Consider the following 20,827-nt stretch of genomic DNA (forward strand, 5'->3'; position numbering starts at 1 on the left):
CCAAAAAGTAGTACTGTGGCTCAAGTGGTATAGTGCTAGCTTTGAGCACAAAGAGGCTCAGAGACAGTGCCTATACTCTTTTTTTTTTTAATTTTATTTTATTTGAGAACATACTGTACAGAGGGGTTACAATTACATGGACAGGATAATGCATACATTTCTTACCAAGCATTTCAGCCTCCTCCTTTGTTTACCCTTCACCTCCCTTCCCAGCCTCCCCCCTCCCCCCAGTGCCTATACTCTTGAGTTCAAGCCCCAGGACTGCCTCCCTCCCTCCCTCTCCCCCCCAAAAAAAGTCACTTTCCTCCCGGGGCTGGCTTCAAACCTCATCCTCAGATCTGAGCTCCTGAGTAGCTGTGGGGTGGGCACTGTTAGGTGGGGCAGTTATGCTGGTCCTTGCTCATACCTCCACCTGAGGGGGAGCAGCGGCGGTAGGGATCACAGTGGGGAAGGTTTGTCTTTGCTTGCCCCTCCACCCGAGGGTAGCTGCTGACCCTCACCTACTAATAGACATGCATTTCCATGTTTGTGGTGAGCACAGAATTTTGAGTGGCCTTTATAGAAGCCCTCGGGAATGTTCTCTTGAATTTCTCTATTTTGGGGCTCCCCCGTGTTAGACATACCACTGTCTGATGATCCTCACTCGCACCCCAGGCCAAGAAGCACCGTCTAGCCACATTGCTCTCCTTGGGGCATCCGTACTCTACCTGTGTCCTCCTTCATTTGAAGACATTTAGTTCTCTGTCCTCAGTGGTTTCTCATGAGGCAAGGAACTGTGGAGACAGTTGGTAAATCTAAGCTTGCGTTCTTGACGCCTCGATGCAGCCTAGGCCACAGAGCCCACAGCAGGGACAGGAGCTGTGAGCCACCGAGCCCAGCTCCACTGCACTGCCGAACAGGAACAATGCTCTGTCCTCAGCGTTCCTCTCCTCCCGGCCTTCATCAGAAGATGGCCCTGCTCCACACAGGCCCCAGCTGATAGCATTCCTTTCCTAAGGGAGAAAAGTGAATGAGGAAGTGCTACACGTCCAGTCCAGACTGGAAACACGCAGAAAAAGTTTTAAGAGTCAATTAAGAATCAATTCTCTTATTCCTGAGATAAGCAGATTAACAGAATACTGTGTCTATCTTTTTGGCTGCAAACCATTATCCTGCTATTGATCCAGAAGAGATACAGTATTTGTTCTGGATCAATAGCTTCAATAAACTCAGTGTCTTCATTTACTTTTTGCTGGCATTGTTTTTCAGTGTTTTCTTTGAGAGTGTTGTGGTCTGGTTTCTTTTCCTCTGTCTCTTTATGACCAGCGACTGTTCAGTTAGAATGGCAGGTAGCATTTGAGCTGCAAGAAGGGCAGTCAGTTCTATATTTCAGGTGTCAGACCTTTTTGCTTTGTCCTGAAGTTAGTGTAGTTGGTCCTTTCCTTCTTATTCTTGCAAGTCTGTCCTTGTAATAACTTTGCCAGAGACATTTTTTAATGCTCTTTTTAGCATCTGGGAAGGTATTATGTTTGGGTTTTATACTTTTTCATTGTCTACTGACGGTATTTCTTTCGCTGCATTTTCCAAACGAGAAACACCACAGAATCATTTCTGCTGATGGTAGGCAAAGGAGACACTCATCAATAGCTGAAAGAGGAGAAGCTGAAGCATACAGCATAGCAAAAGTAGTGGGACTGTGATTACAGCGTGGGTTTTAATCATCCGAGGCTGTTTGGCAGCGCCGTATCTGTGAAATGGGCTGGGGAGGCTGCCGTGTGTTCTGAGCATCCAGAAAGCCAGAGGAGGAAGGCCTCGTCCTCTCTGGGGCTGCTTGTGCTAGGGAGCCAGGAACATATGTGCAGGTCCTTAGTGACCGCAGCAGCTGCCCCGAGCCTCCCCAACAATGCTGCCAGGGGGTTAAGTCTTCTCATTTGCTTTTAAAAGAGAGAGTAGGGCCCTTTCTGCCTTCACATTGAGTTTGGGTCTGAAACAGGAGGGAGGTAGGAAGTCAGAGGGATTTAGGCCTCACAGCGTGTGCACACACAGATCAATGTCTTAGCCTGCGTTCAGCTGGACACTGGGTTGGAGACCGTGTTGATCAAGATGTCCCCTCCTGTTTCATATCATATACCGCATTCATTTCAGCCACTGAGCCTAAATTACTGTTTGCTTTCTCTCTGTCTGCCTTTCTTCCCCCTGAAATGGTAAGAACTCTTAGGAGGATGAAGTTAGTTTATCCGTGCTAATGCTTTGATTTTTCTTTTCTCTTTCTCTTTGCCACAGTGGGTAACCAGTTAGGGGCCCTGGTACATCAAAGGTAAGCAGTGGGTTATGTTTTATTATTTATTGATCATTTCTAATTGTTTATTGATCCACCATCTGTACTGGAGTGTTAGCAAGTCAGAGGTTGGGAGTGTGGAAGCCACAGGCTAGATTTCCTTAAGATTCCCAGGACCGCCCAGGACTGCATAAGCCCACGCACAAACTGATGGCAAGAGCTAAAAAGCCACCCCTTTTGTGCCTAACGTTAGGAGACGACACATTTTTAATTTGAAAGGAGAGAATGTGAAATTGTCCCACCTGGTTTTAGAGGTTTTCCCAGGGTCTAAGGACTCTCCTCCCTCAGCCTCTTCACTCAGGAAGTACATGAGGTCTTGGGGCCCAGAGAGTGGGGCAGGGTTTGGGGAGACCAGGAGTGAGAGCCCCACCTCGGTGATAGGGACTGGCCAGAGAATCTTGGCCAAGCTCCCAGTTGGTTTATGGGTTTTCTGCCTCCATTTCCCCTTACAGCCTTGTTAAGTATTGAGGATTTTGAGAGATTCAAAGACCTGTGAGGTGCCTTTGAAAAGGCCAGTCTGAGCCAGGCGCCGGTGGCTCACGCCTGCAATCCTAGCTATTCAGGAGGCTGAGATCTGAGGATCACTGTTCAAAGCCAGCCCAGGCCGGAAAGTCTGTGAGACTCTCTATCTCCAATAAACCACTCTAAAACCGGAAGTGACGCTGTGGCTCAAGCGGTAGAGCACCTGCCTTGAGCTGAAGAGCGCAGGGACAGCGCCCAAGCCCACAGTTCAAGCCCCACGACCAACAAAAAAAAAGAAAAAGAAAAGGCCAGCCTGGAAGGCAGGATATTTGAGGTCTGAAGGTCATCCTAAAAAGAAGGAAGTGTGCCACTCTCCCCAGGGACTCTGTTCCATGGCAGCTCCGTCAGCGCCACAGGTCTGCCTGTGCTCTTCAAGAAGTCACCAGAGGCTGTCAGTTGCCCCAGAGTTATAGCCTGCTTTTCTTCTTGTTTGCTTTCTTTTGTTAATTAATGAATTGCAGTAACTGAAACAAGATTGCTAGTATCAAACTCTTTCCTATTAAACCGTATTCTGTTAAATAAGCTATAATTAGTCAAGATGTTACTTTCCAAAATGTGTGTGCCTAGAGCATTAGACGAGCAAGGTTTAGCCTTGCATTTAGAACAGAGCCTTTTCTTCCAGAAAGCCGGAGAGATCATCCTGGTGCACCTCTTCCCCAGAGCATCTGTCAGCTTTATTTCTCAGGCCAGGATGCTGCCGAGCTCTGTGACATTCCCATTGTGGTTGTTGAAGGCCCTCTAGTCAGTTTCCTGTAATGCCTTCTGAGAGTAGACAGTGTGCCGTGCATGTAAGAGCGCGCGCGCACGTGCGGCAGCCACACATACAGGAGTGCTGTCATCCCTGACAGACAGCAGTGCACAGGTACAGCCTGCTTCGGCCTGTTAGACGGCCAGAGCTAGCATTGGCATCACAGTGTCACTAACTAGGAAGCCAAGAATTGCCTGATTTTAAGGTAGATGCATACACCAGAGAGAGAGAGAGAGAGAGAGGGCACACCTGTACACAAGCCTGAGGATGTAAACACAAAAAGACTGTCTGCTTCTATCACTGTGATCAGTGGCAAATGCTATTTATGCTATTGCATTTCTTGTAAGTGCTGCATTTCCTCTAAAAAACATGCACTTTATTCAGTCTTTTCTGTGATGGGTAAAAATCCAGCTGTGTGAAAGATGTTTAAAAATGCTTGCCTTTTTTTCCCCCAAAACTACTTGCATTTAGCTTCCTCCTAAGGTAAATGTTTAGATTTAATTGCTTTCTGGGGTGTCAGGCAAATTGGATATTGTCCACAATACACTGTATGGCAAATTCAAGGGTTTGTTGAAAGAGCCAGTGCAGTGGTTTAAAAAAAAAAAACAAAACATAATGGATGGTATGCTGCTTGACAGAAGAAGCGCCTCTCAGCGTAAGGGAGCCGACTGTTCTGTCTTGGTCAACACTGGTTAGACTTTCATTGCATACTGTTCATTTGAAGCATTTCACCTTTTTTTGTTCAGAGACATAGATCAATTGAAAGGAGACCAGAAAACAATAAAAAGATGGGGAAACCAGAAGCGTTAAGGAAAAGTTGTTACCTCTTCAGGTAGAGGAAGATGACATACTAAACCGCCTGCACACCTCCCCAAAGCCTGCAGGGTCCCTAGTGTTCTGGGATAGATGGCCGATGCAGGAGAGAGGGCCTAACAGGTGTACAGAGCAACCGACAGGAGTGGGGCAGCTGTCAGGAGTGGGGCACATCGGGCCCAGGGCTACGTAAGCCCTTCAGCATCATTTGGTCTGGCCCTGCCAAGGCAACCACAGTGGGATTTGAAACGTCATGGGTCTGGGAGCTTTTCCAGAGCAACGTAATCTTCAGTACCAGCAAATGTCATGTGCTAACTTGGCCTTTGGCCAGAAAAAACGTTCCCCACCCTCGAAGAAAAAGAGGAGCTGGTTTAAGGAAACCCAAAGGATCACTTAATGACATTGAGTCAATGCTTACGAGTCGTTGGCCAAATTGGCATGATTCTTTTAAGTCTTTGTCGTGCCTCATTGCAGTATGGGAAAGTTGAGGTTCTAAAATGGTTATAAAATTCTGTGTTCTATGTGGCTTTTTTCCCCTCCAAAATGGTGTTTTGTTTTGTGTCTTTAGGGCAGTAATAACAGAAGAATTCAAAGTGCCTGATAAAATGGTGGGCTTTAGTAAGTATTTACAGTACCTCTTTTCCCCTAATTTCTGTCTTGTTTTTTTTTTTTTTAATTTTTATTTTATTTTATTTGAGAACATACTGTACAGAGGGGTTACAATTACATGGTCAGGATAATGCATACATTTCTTACCAAGCAGTGCAGCCTCCTCCTTTGTTAACCCTTCACCTCCCTTCCCAGCCTCCCCCCTCCCCCTCTGTCTTGTTTTTGTTTGTTCTTCTTTATATCTCATGAAGTGATTTAGTAGGATGCTTCTCACGTGTTCTATACAGCTGTGGAGCACTGCAGCCTCTCCCTAGGCCAAGGAGAAGGCAGAGTAATGGAGTCTGGGCCCAGTTCCCCAGCAGCCCAAGTGCTCTGTCTGCAGTGTCTCACATGGGCTTTCTGTTGCTGTAATGCCTGAAGAGTTGAGATCTGCCCACAAGGCCCACTGGATTTGTAGTGAGCAGCAAGCCGGGTGCAGATGTTTATTGAGTTAATTGAGTCACTTATGCGTGGTTGAACATGGAATGAAAGGCATATTCTGACCCTGTTCAATTTGTTGCAGTTATCGGCAGGGGAGGTGAGCAGATCTCACGGATTCAGGCAGAATCTGGTTGCAAAATTCAGATTGCTTCAGGTAAGGGCTTCTTCACTGATAGCTCTTACTTTCATAGAAATCAGTGTTTTGCACAGTGTCCAGGTTTAGTGCTTTGCTGCCGTTCAGCAGTGTGGGGCTTGGGTAAGTATGTGCGGTGTCCTCCTTGCACCTCTGCAGTTGGCTTCCCACGGGAGCACTAGAGCGAGAGCCAACCCAGACACACAGCATCCACCTGCCTGCTGGGTAGGACTTCTGCAGCTCTGTGGCCAGGCGTGCCCCTTCTGAACACCTGCTGTCTAGGACCTGGTTTTCTGCACCAGAATGTTATGCCAGACATAGTGGGGCCTCCAGGAGCCGTGTAGCTTTGAAGTCACTCCCAGGGGCTGCACGCTGGCTCCCCCCCCCCCCCCCCCCCCCCCCCGAGGGAATAGGACCCGTGTGGGTTCCGGCTGCTTCAGGACCTTCCCACCAGGCTCAGATTTGGCCATGGCTGTGGAGGAGACAGACTGAAAAAAAAACCGTGTTTTGTTTTATTTATAGTTGTATGGTCTCATCTGAATTTGACCTCTTTCACTGGAGAGGAGTCTGGAGAACATTTGACTAGTGACATGCTGTTGTTTAAAAAGACACTGGGAAGACAGTGACTGCCTGAGCTAGTTTCTCTTTTCAAGTTTTTTCTTCCCCCCTCCCCCTTGGGTTTTTTTGTTTGTTTGTTTTCTTGGCAGTGCTGGGGATTGAACTCGGCCTCTCACGTGCTAGGCAAATACTTCTACCAGTTAGCTTCATCCCCAGCCTCTCTTTCAAGTTTTTGAGGAAGGATTAAGAGAAGTAGTTTTGAGAAACGAGTGAACTCATGGTGTGCAGTGTTGTTGAGCAGCCTGGGACCAGCGGCACAGTGCCGTTGTTGATCTCTTGAGGTGCTCGTGCAGTAACTGGGAACCCCAATGTGTTGATCGTTTGGTTCCTCTCTAGTGTGCCTCAGCTACTTGAAGCCTGCTTTAGAAGTGGAGGAGTTGAGGAAAGGCGAGGTGGCTGGGGGATTAGTAGCCCCTGGGTGGGTCACAGACCTGAGCTTCCTGACCTCCTCGCTGCCCGAGAAGCTAGGATGGAGCTGCCCGCTCCTCTGCTGTCCCCGCACAAAGCAGGCACACTGGCTTTTAGGGAGCCTGGACTCCAGTGCGACTGGTGTAGGAACCAGCTTGCAGGGACAGCGCAGAGACGGCCTGCACACAGAGGCAGAGGCACCCGGCTGCCCGGTGCCCACCAACACACCTGGCACCCGGCTGCCCGGTGCCCACCAACACACCTCATCTTCTTGATTCTTCTTGTAGAGAGTTCTGGGATTCCAGAGAGGCCCTGTGTACTTACCGGAACCCCAGAAAGTATTGAGTAAGTTTATTTTATTTACTTTTTCCTTTCACTCTTTTTCCTCCTTCCCCAAGTGGGGAGCAATGGAAGGGCAAAACCGCTACTGAACCCTGTTGATGTGTGCTGCGGTCTGGCCACACAGCCAACACTCGAACAGGAAAGAGATCTGGGAGGTTGCCATGCCAGGGGCTTTTCTCTTGCCTTAAATACACAAGGTATTGCCTTTATTCCAAACCTGCAGGATGCCCCACAGCAGTCATGCATCCCCTTTATAAACCAGGGTCTCGGGAGCGGACATTCGCCCGTCCACATGCCAATTGATTTGTTCTTGTTAACACCACCTTCACGTGAGGGCCTGTCACTTCGTGAGCTACAGAGAACCCTGGCACCACATCTTTGCCTGGGCTGATCCTCTTACTTTCTGATATTTCTGAGCCAAATGAAGCCATTCTTGCCTTCACTCCATTTAGGGGCCAGTGGAACTGGCGCAGAGGTGTCTTGACTTTTTGGAGCCCTTGCAACAGCATTGGCATTCTTTGCTGTGTTGATGTGCAGCTGCTCAGAGCCTTGTGCCAGACACAGGCCTCCTAACCCAAGCTCCCTCTGGGGGTGGGGTGTTGAGTTGAGGCAGCTCACTTTCCCTTTTCAATCTAGCGTAGTGTTGTACATGCAGACAGGGTGCTGAGATTATGTCTGGCTCAATAGGTAGGGTTGTTTTATTGTTTCCATTTCTCGGGGAGTCCAGATGAGTTTAAATTCTCTTGTTCTGCTGTAACATTGCAAGCGGTGAACCAGAATAACTGTGGCTGGCAGGTGTGCATTATAGGGCAAGCTGGATGGGTCTGCTGGAGTCGCGATATTTTCTTCCAGCGCAGGTTAATCTAGTCCGCCAGCAAAATGCTGCAAAGCTGTGCAGTGGAGAAAGGCTGTGAAGCTGATTGTGCACACGAGGGCTCACGACTTGAGAAGGCAACCTCTGCTTCCCCTCTCCTTCTTCCTGCCACTCTTCTAACCGTCCCTACCTCTCGCCTGCCAGAGGGCTTGAGTCGCCAGGACTGTGACTTTGGGAGGCTATCTCCCTCTTCTCCAGTGGACATTACTACAGCCAGATGTTCAGTAGCCAGATCCTGCTGTCTCAGAGATGGAGAAAGGCAGCAAATAACCAACAGCCAGGGAAGATTCTGGTGCAGAAAAAGAAATTGGCCCAACAGATAACATTGGTAGGCTGGGTCACACTTCTAACATACATCTTACAGGCGTGAACGCTAGTCGCATGGCCTTTGAGCCAAGCCCTGGGTCCTACTGTGAACGGGCTGCACCAAAAGGCGCCTGCCTGCGAGTGCATGGCTGCAGCAGGGCGAGGCCCTGCCCCCCTTCCTTCGTCTCATGACGCTGTCCTTCCTGGCTGTAGCTTGAGAGTCGTAGGACAGTTTGATTGGTCATGGAGAAGAAATTGGGAGTTTGGTGGCATTGGAGCAACAACTACTAACCCTTGCTTGCTTTCTTCCCGTCTTTTTCATTGCGCGCTGGCCCTCCCCCTCCCCTTCCTCTCCCCCTCCCCCTCCCCTCTCCCTCTTGCCCTTGTTGAACAAGTGTATACTGAATTGTACTCTGTGAGGGGTTTGCGCTGGGTTGGGAGGCAGAGAGATGTACCCAGGGGTAAGAGGGGGTTCCCTGCCACCAGGGCAGCTACGCTCCAGCGGGAGGCAGCGCCAGGCAGCCATGTAGAGCACCATGGTGTCTGTCAGTAGCCTGCTCTGTGTGGACACAGCGGTGTTGTGGTGTGCATTGCTTTTAAATTCCAGCCCAGAAACATGGTGGATAGCGCAGAGACCTCCCAGGTTGTGGGGCAGGAGCTGGAGCTGATTGAGTCCTCGTGCTTTTCCCAGCGCTGTTGCCTTTCCTTGCTGACCTCAGGCACCCATTTAATGCTGGTTCTCTTTGGTTTTCTTCCCTCCCAAAGACAAGCCAAACGACTCCTGGGGCAGATTGTGGACCGCTGTCGGAATGGGCCTGGCTTTCATAACGACATCGATGGCAACAGCACAGTCCAGGAGATCCTTATCCCTGCATCAAAAGTGGGTCTGGTCATTGGCAAAGGAGGGGAAACAATTAAGCAATTGCAGGTGTGTAAGCCTCACAGCATGGAGGAATGCTGCCCTACAGCAGCTTCATCTTCCTGAGGGGGGCAAGGGGTGGGGCAGTGGGCCTTCATCCGCCTGGGGGGGTGAGGGGGGAGTGGGCCTTCATCCTCCTGGGAGGAAAGGGTGAGTGGGCCTTCATCCCCCTGGGGGGAGGGGCCGGTGGGCTTTCATCCTCCTGGGGGGGGTATCATATCTAGCTTCCCCTCTGGGGCTGGCCTTGCACATGGATGCTGAGCTTCCCCTCCAAATCTCTGCCCATGTAAGAGAGGCCTTCCTCCATTCAGCAGGCACATGCTGAGCGTGTGCTGTGGCCAGGCCCCATGCCAAGTGTGCCTGCATGTGTTGGGACAGGTGTCCCCTGGCACATAGCCATCATGGCCCTAAGGCTGTCAGGACCGTTAGTGTGCCATCACATAGCAACATCTCCAGTGAAACTGCAGCATCAATCTGGGGCCCTGCCCTAGTTCTCATCTCATTAGTTCTGTGCTCTTAAATGTTCATTTAGGGGCTGGGAAGGTAGCTCAGTGGTAGAGCGCTTGCCTTGCATGCATGAGGCCCTGGGTTCGATTCCTCAGCACCACATAAGAAAAAAGCCGGAAGTAGTGCTGTGGCTCAAGTGGTAGAGCGCTATCCTTGAGCTGAATAGCTGAGGGACAGCACCCAGGCCCAGAGTTCAGGCCCCACAACCGGACCCAAAAATAAAAATAAATGTTCATTTCAAGCTGGGTATGGCTGGAAGTAGTGCTGTGGCTCAAGCAGTAGAGCTCTTGCCTTGAGCTGAAGAGTGCAGGGACAGCGTGCCTGAGCCCAGAGTTCAAGCCCCACGACCAACCAAAAAAAAAAAAGCTGAGTATGGTTGGGCATTGGTGGCTCACGTCTATAAGAATCCTAGCTACTCAGGAGGCTGAGATCTGAGGATTGTGGATTGCGGTTCAAAGCCAGCCCAGGCAGGAAAAGCCATGAAACTCTTATCTCCAATTAACCACCAGAAAACTGGAAGTGGCACTGTGGCTCAAGTGGTAGAGCGCTTGCCATGAGCTGAAGAGCTGAGTGACAGCGCCCAGGCCCAGAGTTCAAGCCCCATGACCAACCAAAAAAAAAAGCTGGGGGGCTGGGAAGGTGGCTGAGTGGTAGAGTGCTTGCCTTGCATGCATGAGACCCTGGGTTCAATTCCTCAGCACCACATAAGCAGAAAAAGGCAGAAGTGGTGCTATGTCTCAAGTGGTAGAGCACTAACCTTGAGCCGAAGAGCTGAGGGACAGCTCCCAGAGTTCAGGCCCCATGACCGACCAAAAAAAAGCTGGGTATGAAGCCAGGCATTGCTACTCAGGAAGCTGAGATCTGAGCACCAGTCACAGAGGCCAGCAAGAGCAGGATGGTCTCTGAGACTCTTTATCTCCAATGAACCACTAAAAAGCCACAAGTGGAGCTCTAGCCTTAGGCAGAAAACTCACAGAGTGATTACACACACATACAGGAAGCTAGAGCAGGATTTTTAGTGCAAGGCCTGTGTGGACTATACAAAGACCCTGCGTCAAAAAGTAAACACCCAAGCCAGTACTGGTGTCTCATGCCTATAATCCTAGCTAATCAAGAGGCTTAGCCCTGAGAACTGTGGTTCAAAACCACAGGAAAATTTGTAAGACTCATCTCCAGTTAATCACCAAAAATCTGGAAGTGAGGCTGTAGCTGAAGTGTTAGAGTGCTAATCTTGAACAAACAAAAGCTCAGGGACAGTACCCCAAGTTCAAGTTCCAGGACACACACACACACACACACAGGCAAACACTCAGAGCCGAGGGTCCTTCTCTGTGAGACAGGAAGTGCACACCCTTCTGTCATTACAGAGCTGAAATGATGTCCATTCTGGGAGGCACTTCATGAATAGCAGCTGCTGTTAGTGGCAAGGTCCCCTTCTTCACCTCAGGACTTGGGCCGAGCACATTTTAGCTTTTAGCATCCTCAGCAAGTTTGCCAAGTGCATATTTTCCCAGTGAACATAATAATAGCTATACTGGCGTAGGAGAAGGGCTAGAAATGTATTAAGTTCCGTTTTGCTGAACTTGTTGCTTCTGAACAAATGTTGCTTGCAGAGCTCTGGGGATTTTGCAGCTGCAGGGGAGGGCGTGGCCAGACGTGTGTGTGTGTGTGTGTGTGTGTGTGTGTGTGTGCGCGCGCGCGTGCGCGTGCGTGCGCATACTCAGAACCTAGTGTAGACTTCCACAACGCTGGGATTGCTGTCCAGAATCCACATTTGAGCTGCCCTGGAACCTTGGGCTGTCCATTGAGAGCCCTCTTCACCTGTGAAGCGGGGTGGCCATGCATGCTGCTCAGATACGTGAAGCACAGCCTTTGGTAAGACCAGGCTCGCTAATATTTAGATATACATGTTAGGATTAGACAAAGGAAAGGCAATAGTTTTGGTAAGGGGTTTATATGTCACATTCCAGAAGTCAGCTCCATGGGTAAGAAGGCTGCCCCTTATGGGTGCGACATGTGCTGTCCGGTCCACGTCTTCTGGCCCTGAGCACTGTGTGATTTGTGTTCCACAGGAGCGGACAGGTGTGAAAATGGTCATGATCCAAGATGGCCCACTGCCCACGGGAGCAGACAAGCCTCTTCGTATCACTGGCGATCCATTTAAAGTACAGGTAGGAAAGCCTGTAGGGGCCGGGGCTTCCCGATATGGGGCTAGGTCTTGGTGTTAGCTGACAGATCTAGGGGGTCCCGTGTTTGCGGAAAGAGTATATTGTCCAGTGTAGGCACCGCTGGCCACATGTGGCTACTTGAGTGCATTCAGTGTGAATACAAGTTCATTTCCTCTTTTTCACTCACTGTATTTCAAGTGCTCAGCGGCAGCATGAGGATGGGTAGCACCAGGAACAGAGCCATGCTCAACTGTTCCCAGAGTGGAAGGTGGTGGTGAGTGCAGCTGCTCAGAGGAGAGGCAGTGTTGGCTTTGCTGGCCTGTGCTCGGCTCCCACAGCTCCTCCAAGGCACTTGTCCTTCCTATCCTGGCCTCTCTGCAGGCCCTCTGGGCTGGTGTGGAGATGGACATAGGCCACAGCCCAGACATGCAGGCGCTTATTACCTGCACTCCTAGGAATTCACCCTGCTGCTGAAAGTAGCTAGGGCTCAGTCCCTAGCCATCGGGGGCCATATTGCTGGTTGTAGAATTCGAGTGCTGGTGAAACTCACCACCTCAGCCTTACCAGCAGCCTGCCTGAGTCCCAGATATGGTGAGCAGATTTTCTCACAAGTTCCTTCTATCTTTGGATCCATGTAGGGAGGGCTCTATCTTGACATTTCTCCCAGATTGATGTGTTTTGTGTTTTCTTCCACAATACCTTTCATTTGTGTTTGTGCAGCAAGCAAAAGAAATGGTACTGGAGATCATCCGAGAAAAGGACCAAGCTGACTTTCGAGGTGTGCGGGGTGATTTCGGCTCCCGAGTGGGAGGAGGCAGCATAGAGGTGAGCAGACAGCAAGCGCTCACTTGCTGTCTACGGGTGAGGACAGGCAGGGGCTGAGTGCGGGAAATTGCAGCTGCATATTGCAGGGCGCGGAGATTATTGGAGATTTTACTTGAAAGGTTAACTTGCTGCCCCGATAAAGGCCAAAGTCCAGGTATTCCCGGTGATCTGTGTTATGATGGTTTCAAACTTAGAATCCCATATACTGATGAGGTGAGACGGTGGTGCTATGATGAACCCAGGGACAGGCCAGCGCTCTGCCACTGAGCTACCTTCCTCATCCACTGAAACGCTTGGTATTCCTACCATATGGATGAACATCGCAAATAGTATGCTTTGTTCAGTCAGCCAGGTATGGAAGGACAGTTGCAAGATAGGTAGAACCATGGACATCAGAGCAGAGCGCCTGGGGGTATAGCCAGGCATTGCTTAATGGACAGAGCTGCTTGGGTGATGGGTAGAGCTTCAAGTGGATGTGAGTCATGATTACACAGCAGGGTGGATGTATGTAATGCCAGTGAAAGTTGCGTCTCCACTAATGGCAGGTTGACATGGTGTCTGTATATCAGCACAACTTTCACAATGAAGAAACTATACTTAGAAGTATCACTGGTATAATCAAATGGGTCCTTTTTACCTGTAAGATTTTTTTTTTCCTTTTTGGTAACTATTTTGGTCAGCTCTAATAATCATGAAAAATGAAGTCAACTATAATTTGCCTTATATTTTTATCTCCATTATTGTCTTATAATAAAATGAAAACCATTTTTTGAAAAAAAAAATGATTTGCCCTTTTTCAAAAATAAGCCAGGTTTGCAGAAGGTGTGATGAAGTTTTGTCTGTGTTACTAGGTGTCTGTGCCTAGGTTTGCTGTTGGGATAGTGATAGGAAGAAATGGAGAAATGATCAAAAAGATCCAGAACGACGCTGGTGTGAGGATTCAGTTTAAACCAGGTTGGTTGTCATGGTACAGCTGTATCAGGTCACATTTCACAGCTCAGAAACCAGGCTGGTGACCCTAAGCACATATGGTCCCCTTTTTTCTTGCAACATTGTGTCGCCAGATTGCTGATCTCCCTCTTCTTGGCCCTTTGCATGCTTACTGACTCACACATACCTTCCTCCAGCCAGCATGCCTAGTCTAAGCATTTACAGGCCTGGTTTCTTGTTTGGTTTTTTTGTTGTTGTTGTTTTGTTAATACAATGTGGGGAAATGGACAGGGCATTTCCACCTTGTAATTTTGCTAAGTCTTCACACACTCTCACTCTCTGTGGGAAGCATACGCCTATAATCGTAGCTAATCAGAAGGCTGAGATCTTAGGATCTAGTTTCAAAGCCAGAAAGTCCATGGAACTCTTCATTTCCAGTTAACCACCCAAAAGTCAGAAGTGGAGGCATAGTTCAAATGGTAGAATGCCAGCCTCAAGTGAAAAAGCTCAGGAGATCAAGGCTCAAAGCTCAAGCCCCACGACCAGTAACACACACACACACACACACACAATAACATACACAGAAGCTTTTGTTTGTGGCAGGATCTCACTGTGTAGTGTAGGCTGGCCTAGAACCTCAAATCTTCCTACTTCAGCCTCCCAAGTGCTGGGATTACAGGTGTACACCACCACAGTCTGCTTCTAATGATACCGTTTCAGAGTAACTACTTGCATGGTGATTATTGACCTGAAATGTGCAAAAAGATACAATCACACATTTTCCTGATCGAGCCACTGCAAAAGAGTAGGACTGGTGACAGTCTCGTTGCCTTTTTGGCACTGGTAAGAAAATGGCCTGTTTTGGTTTCCTTCCCAGTTTGGGCTGTTCCTAATATTGTCTCTTACTTGGTTCCACAGATGATGGCATTAGTCCAGAGAGAGCAGCCCAAGTCATGGGCCCTCCCGACCGGTGTCAGCACGCGGCGCACATCATCAACGAGCTGATTCTTACAGCCCAGGTGGGTGTGTCCAGTTGTTGGGATACACAGATCTGGCCCCAGGAACAGAGGCACCTTCACAGAGCCTTCTTTAAATCTGCCTATTGAGACCTTTTCTGGTTTATTGCTTCCTGTTGTATCTAAAAACACAGGCTTTCTTTACCCTGTAAGTTTCTGCCTGTTTAAACGGTTTGGGAAAATACCAAGCAGAATGCCAAGTTCTCAACAGCCTGAGTATTTTAAATGAAGTGGAATCAAGGGAACAGTCCAGGCCCTGCGGAGGCCCGGTGCTGCCTTCTCCTGGTTCTCTCTGAGTCTTTTTTAGTGCAAGTGTCAGTTGTACTAAAGAGTCACTCTGAGGGGTAACCAATTAGCAGTGCCCTCCACATGTGCAGGCTAAGAAAAAGTCAGAACAACTAGAAGCAAAGGAAAAAGCAGCAGTTTGGAAATTGTGTTCGCAGCTCATCCCTTAGCCATGTGACCTTGGGACCAGCTTCGGAAGCTCAAAGACCAAAGCCTCCTTTCCTCTGCAGCCATCTTGAGCTTTAAACCTGGAGGAAGTGGAGCCTCTGAGCTAGGGGAAATGGAATCTCGGTGCTGGGGGAAACAGCCTCGGTACTGGGGGATGCTAAGTCTCGGTGCTGGGGAAGAGGAACCTCGATGCTAGAAGAAGCAGAGCCTCTGTACTAGAGGAAGCGGAATCTCAGTGTTGGAGGAAACAGAGCCTCAGTGCTGGGGGAAATGGAATCTCAGTGTTGGAGGAAACAGCCTCGGTGCTGGGGGAAACGGAAATCTTGGGGCTGGAGGAAAGAGCCTTGGTGCAGGGGGAAACTGAGTCTTGGTGCTGGGGAAGCACAGCCTCCACTGCACTTGGATGTCCTGCATTAGCATCCAGGACTGTGAGGTGTGTGCATAGGTGTACCGATACTGGGGCTTGAACTCAGGGCCTGGGTGCCATCCCTGAGCTTTTTCACTCAAGGCAGACTGTCTACCATTGGAACCACAGCTCCACTTCCAGCTTTTTGGAAGTTCATTGGAGATACAAGTCTCACGGACTTTCCTGCCAGGGCTGGCTTCCAAATGTGATCCTCAGATCTCAGCATTCTAGGTAGGTAGGTTTACAGGCCTGAGCCACCATCACCCAGCAAAGGCTGGGCTTTGAACAAAATCCCCAGCAGTTCTTGAGATTAGAAGCAGCCACTGCATTGTCCCTGATGTTCTCTGTAGTAAGTTTGTGAGTTTCAAGCTTCAGAGGCAGCTGAAGAGAACCTCTCATAAGAACCCAGAAAGCTGGCTGTGAGTGTTTTAACAGAAGTCTCTCAAATTACTGCATTTACTTGTCAGTCGTCTTTCCTGAAAATGGAGTGCAGGGGAAAGCCCTCCAGTTACCTCAGCTTTCTGCTGGCTAAGCATCTGGATAAATGTTGAGTTCTCTCAAGTTGACATAAGCAGGTTTTGCCAAATACTTGTTCACTCTGCTGCACCGCCATTGAGCAGCCTCTTGCTGGAGGTGGACTGGCCTGACCAGGTTCAGCACTGAAAGCATTTACTCTGCTTCCTCAAGTGGCCTGCAGAGATCCCCTGACTGACTTTTCTGCTTTTTCTGAGGCACAAGACAACCTGTTTTTGTCCTTTTTGCTGGCTTGAGTGCAAGGTCTTCTGGCTCAGACAGCAGTGACTAAATTGTCCCTCAGTGCAGCCTGGCCAGGGGAAGTCAGGGTCATGTGATACACTCGTGTAGCTCTGAGAGTGCTTTAGCATCGTCAGGCTCAGCATGTGTCAGCCACAGAAAGAGCAGCTTCAGCTTGGAGGAGGCCCTAGAGATTTGGTGCTGTAATTAAAGTGCCAGAGAGAAGGGCACGGGCTTTAAGCAGGCATTTCCATCTGCCTGTGTGTTTCGTGTGTGTGTGCGCGCGTGCGTGTGCGCGCGCGTGTGTTTGTGTGCACGCGCGTGCTGTTTACATGACTCACATGTGCATGTCTCTGCACACATCCTCCCTGGGCACATGATGGATTGAAAGCCTGTTCATGTTTCTGCTTCCCCAGAAAACCTGACACGTGTGGGTGCTGGTGACAGACTGCCACACAAACCTTGTCTTCTTCCTAGGAAAGAGATGGCTTTGGAGGCCTGGCAGTGGCCAGAGGAAGAGGCCGTGGCCGAGGTGACTGGAGTGTGGGCACCCCTGGTGGCATCCAAGAAGTAACGTACACTGTGCCGGCGGATAAGTGCGGCCTGGTCATCGGCAAAGGTGAGAGGCAGGGCAGGCCATGGGCACTGCTGACTGAGGAGCTGTGGTGTGGTGCCCACCGCCCTCTGCGGAGCCCTGCGTTGCCTGGCTTTCTCGGAGGCCCCTGTCCCTGACAAGGGTAGAGCACAGTGCGTGTGGGCGAAGCTGCTAGGGGAGCGGCTCGGGCTGTGCAGAGGCCCGCAGGGGCAAGGTCCCAGCAAGGCTGTTTGTGGCACACATCTCTTCGTTGCCCCTTACTAGTAACAAGTGAAGGTGGAGTTCGTGTTATTCTTCTAGTGCTAGGAATTAAACCCAGGACATCACGAGTGCTAGGCAGGTATTCTCCCGCTTAGACACACCCCTTCCTGATTATGATTTCTTTTTCTTTTTCTTTTTTTTGCCAGTACTGGGGACTTGAACTCTGGAACTGGGCACTGTCCCTGAGCTTTTGTGCTCAAGGCTAGCACTCTACCATTTGAGCCATAACTCCACTTCCAGTGTCTTCTGTGATCAATTGGAGATAAGAGTCTCACAGATTTTCTTGCCCAGGCTGGCTTCAACGGCAATCCTTAGATCTCAGCCTCCTGAGTACAGGTGTGAGCCCCCGGCTCCTGGCTTTGGTTGTGAGTTCTTAATTGTTTGTGCACATGTTAGGGATGGTTGGGTGGAGAGCCTTGTTGATGATGACCATGGTCCCTTCCAGCAAGGAGCTCCTTGTAGGGCCACACTGAGCCCTGTTGCTGGCCCAGACCTCTATTTGTCCTTGTTTTGTATTTTCTCTGTTGCTTCATTTGGAAGCATATGGAGGAAGCAAGATCATCTATTTACTCCCCAGAGTCTCTCATTTGTCTTTCTGTCTGTGTGTGTCTGTCTCCCACCCCTCTTCTTTTGAGGGGGGGATGGCCAGGGGGCACTGTCCCTGGGTTTTGTGCTCAAAGCTGGCATTCTACCACATGAGTCACAGCTCTACCTACCTCTGGCATTACCTTTTTCTTTTTTCATAAACAACAGAAATTTATTATTTGGGTTGCTGTCTAGTCCAAGATAAAGACTGTCAGATTGTTGTCTCTGAAGGTCTCCTTTTTGGTTCTGATGGTTTTATTCTTACCATCGTGTTCCTCACACAGCAGAAGGGCTAAGCAGCTAGCCCTCTGGGGTCTTTCTTTAATTGTTAATCGTAAAGATATGTGCAGAGGGTTTGGACAGTCCCCCCTTTGTTGCTCTCAAGTTTTTGCTCCTATCCCTACCCATAAGTTGTATAGTTCATTTTCAACATAGTGTTTAGTGAGTACCACTGCTGCATTTGTTCACCCTTTGTCCCTCCCAAAGATAGACAAGCAGAACAAAAAGAGTCTCTCATGAGCTTTTCTGCCTGTGCTGGCTTCAAGCCACAATCCTCAGATCTCAGCTTCCCTTAGTAGCTAGGATTACAGGCATGAGCCACCTGCGCCTGACTAGATGTCTTTTATTACCAAATGTCTTTAAGATGTTTGGAGGGACTTTGATGCTCCTTACTGACCACTGGATTGGTAGGAGCAGAATAGGTTTTGCTTCGTTAAGGGGTTTTGTTTTTGTCTTAAGGCATGGTCTTGTTACATAGTTCAGGCTGGCCTCAAACCTATTCCTCCAACCTTACCTTCCTCAGTGCTGGGATTACAGGTGTGACCAGCACATCAGCTTTGTATTGGTTTTCTGGCACATAATACTGAGGTATGTCATGGGTACTTCTTGCTGCTGGGAACATTGGGTGTGTCCCACACACTGGCAGGGCTGCCCATTGGGCATCTGGAGATTAAATCTGTGCGTGCCTGGAGGTGGAAGATTGCCTCTCGAGACCCATTTGTCAGTGAGCCTTTCACTTGAGCATGTGACTTGAAGATCCTGGAGAGTGACACTGTGGCCATCATAACAGATTTGAGGGGGGGTGGGGGTGTTTCTGTGTCTGTGTCTTCCGTGCTGTAGGGATCAGGGACGACAGAGGGAAGTGGTGCTGCCTGTCTCGTGGAGGAGGGTCTTCACACAACCCAAGGCTAGGGAACGGAGCCTGGGTGAGGCGGGGGAACCGCAGGCGGCCTGGCCTGTCCCACACTGCCTGGCCTGCCCTCGCACAGACCGAAGCCTCCTGGGCCCCTGCTGGATTTCCATGATAAACGCAGCACCGCCGGCAACAGTGTGGCCAGCCCTGCTCTGTCAGCCAGGCCTTTTAGCAGATTTGATTAATTGCTTTACGATTTCACGTCCAGCCGGGGGCCACCAGTGGGTCGCTTCTGTCCCTTTCTGCCCCCCATCAGGTGGAAGAATGGAGCAGGCTACTGAATGAGTCCATAGACCACCACCATGTGCCAAGCTGGTGACCTCATTTTGAGAGAAGATGAACTTAAATTAACTCCTTCCGGCCCCATGCGGTTGTGGGGCCTGCTGTCCTTATTAGCATGCTCCTGTGGCCTCCGGGAGAGTCTCGGGCCCGCTGGGCCTCAGCCCAACAGAGGCTGGTAGGAGCCCCAGAACACTGAGGTGCCTGGGAGAGTGGCCGCTGTTCTTTGCTCTCTGTTGCTTTCCCAAAACAGATGCCTGAAGCTAAGCTGCTTCCTTTTCAGGGGCCAAGAAGGTAAAACCCAGGCCTCTGAATGCAGAGGGTGGGGGCTACCTGCAGGCCACGTGGAGCTATTTGCAGTGTGCATAGTCAGACATGCCCTTTGTTGGTGTTTTCTGTTAAAGTGGGTATAAATTAAGGCAGATGCTGAGCTGCCTGAGGGATCATCAGATCCAGCGTGCATGTGTGCATATGTGTGCCCACACATCTGCATGTGCTGGTACTTGAGTTTGAACACAGAGCCTGTGCTCTCACTTGACTTCTTTGCTCAAGTCTATCGCTGTACCATTTAAGCCACAGCTCTGCTTTTCCAGCCTTCATTGCTTGCTTCTTGACCCCTGGAGATGAGATAAGTTCGGGCCTGGGAAGGTGGCTCAGTGGTAGAGCGCTTGCCTTGCATGCATGAGGCCCTGGGTTTGATTCCTCAGCACACAAAAGCAAAAGGAAAAAAGCTGGAAGTGGCGCTGTGGCTCAAGTGGTAGAGCGCTAGCCTTGAGCTGAAGAGCTGAGGGACAGCGCCCAGGCCCAGAGCTCAGGTCCCACGACCGGACCCAAAAAAAATAAAAAGATGAGATACGTTCATCTCTGCTGTCTCCTCTCCTCCCTTGCTTGCTAGGTGGGGTGCTGAGGGCGTTGTGGGGTACATGTTGACTGGGGATGGTACAGCATTGCCCTGTGTTCGCTTCTCATCATTTGAGCTTCCCTACTCGTCGATTCCAGATATGTCAGTGTTTTATCCTTCTAACTTTGCAGAATTGTAGTCTAACTTTTCCTTATGTCCTGGCTCCTCTTTGGTACCCTTCGGGGGGCGGGGGGGGAGGGTGGCGCAGGGGGCTTGACAGATCTATAAGTTGTGTGAAATTTCAAGAGAAGAATTGGACCATTGTTAGGCTGGTAGAGCTTTTGTTACGCAAATTTCATTAACAGACTGGGACACTCGGGTTTTTCAAAGAGTCCAACTTAATTTTCATTAGCCCCACTCCGCGCAGCCCCTGTGACACCCCCCTCCCTCTCCTTGGACTGCCTCTGTCTAGACCCCACCCCCCCACCCCTGGAGGCGGCCGGGACCTGAGGAGGGACAGGATCGTGAGGTCTGAGTGGACTCCAGGCATTGTTGGACCTGTGGCCGGCCGTCTGACCCATGGAGGGCGGGAGAGCGGTCCAGGGCCCGGCCAGGCTGAAGGAGCCCATTGTGCGTGCTGGGGCCTCCAGGTCCTCATTGTTAGGCTGAGGTGGCCCCCATGCCCACGGCTGTGGCTGGGGTGGGGGCTGGAGCAGTCTTCGGGAAGCCTCTCCAGTCTCAGGGCAGACCTGGGTGCTGCTGGCCACACAGGCCACAGCTTTACTCAAGAGCGCACCCGTGGACACAACGGAAGGAACCCTGAGTTTTGTCAGAACTTGTTCAGTACGGCTCTTCTCAGTCAGAGCTGACCCACAGGAAGCGCCCTTCCAGCCACAGGGCCTTTGCATTGCCACCAGTGCCTTACCC

At 50.1% G+C, this 20,827-nt stretch overlaps 1 protein-coding gene across 2 annotated transcripts in view; it reads left to right on the plus strand.

Moving 5' to 3' along the window:
* The window catches only part of Fubp3 (far upstream element binding protein 3), a 52,502-nt gene that overhangs the window by 25,698 nt on the left and 5,977 nt on the right, over positions 1-20,827 (plus strand). For both annotated transcript variants that reach the window (XM_042681114.1, XM_042681115.1), the window contains exons 3-12: positions 2,263-2,296; positions 4,969-5,018; positions 5,572-5,643; positions 6,936-6,993; positions 8,936-9,098; positions 11,669-11,767; positions 12,485-12,589; positions 13,441-13,543; positions 14,438-14,538; positions 16,625-16,766. In XM_042681114.1, the coding sequence (XP_042537048.1) occupies positions 2,263-2,296; positions 4,969-5,018; positions 5,572-5,643; positions 6,936-6,993; positions 8,936-9,098; positions 11,669-11,767; positions 12,485-12,589; positions 13,441-13,543; positions 14,438-14,538; positions 16,625-16,766 (927 nt within the window). The remainder of the gene's footprint in view (positions 1-2,262; positions 2,297-4,968; positions 5,019-5,571; positions 5,644-6,935; positions 6,994-8,935; positions 9,099-11,668; positions 11,768-12,484; positions 12,590-13,440; positions 13,544-14,437; positions 14,539-16,624; positions 16,767-20,827) is intronic.

The sequence above is a fragment of the Dipodomys spectabilis genome, unplaced genomic scaffold, assembly GCF_019054845.1.
Source record: "Dipodomys spectabilis isolate Male_0828 unplaced genomic scaffold, ASM1905484v1 ptg000067l, whole genome shotgun sequence".
NCBI lineage: Eukaryota > Metazoa > Chordata > Mammalia > Rodentia > Heteromyidae > Dipodomys > Dipodomys spectabilis.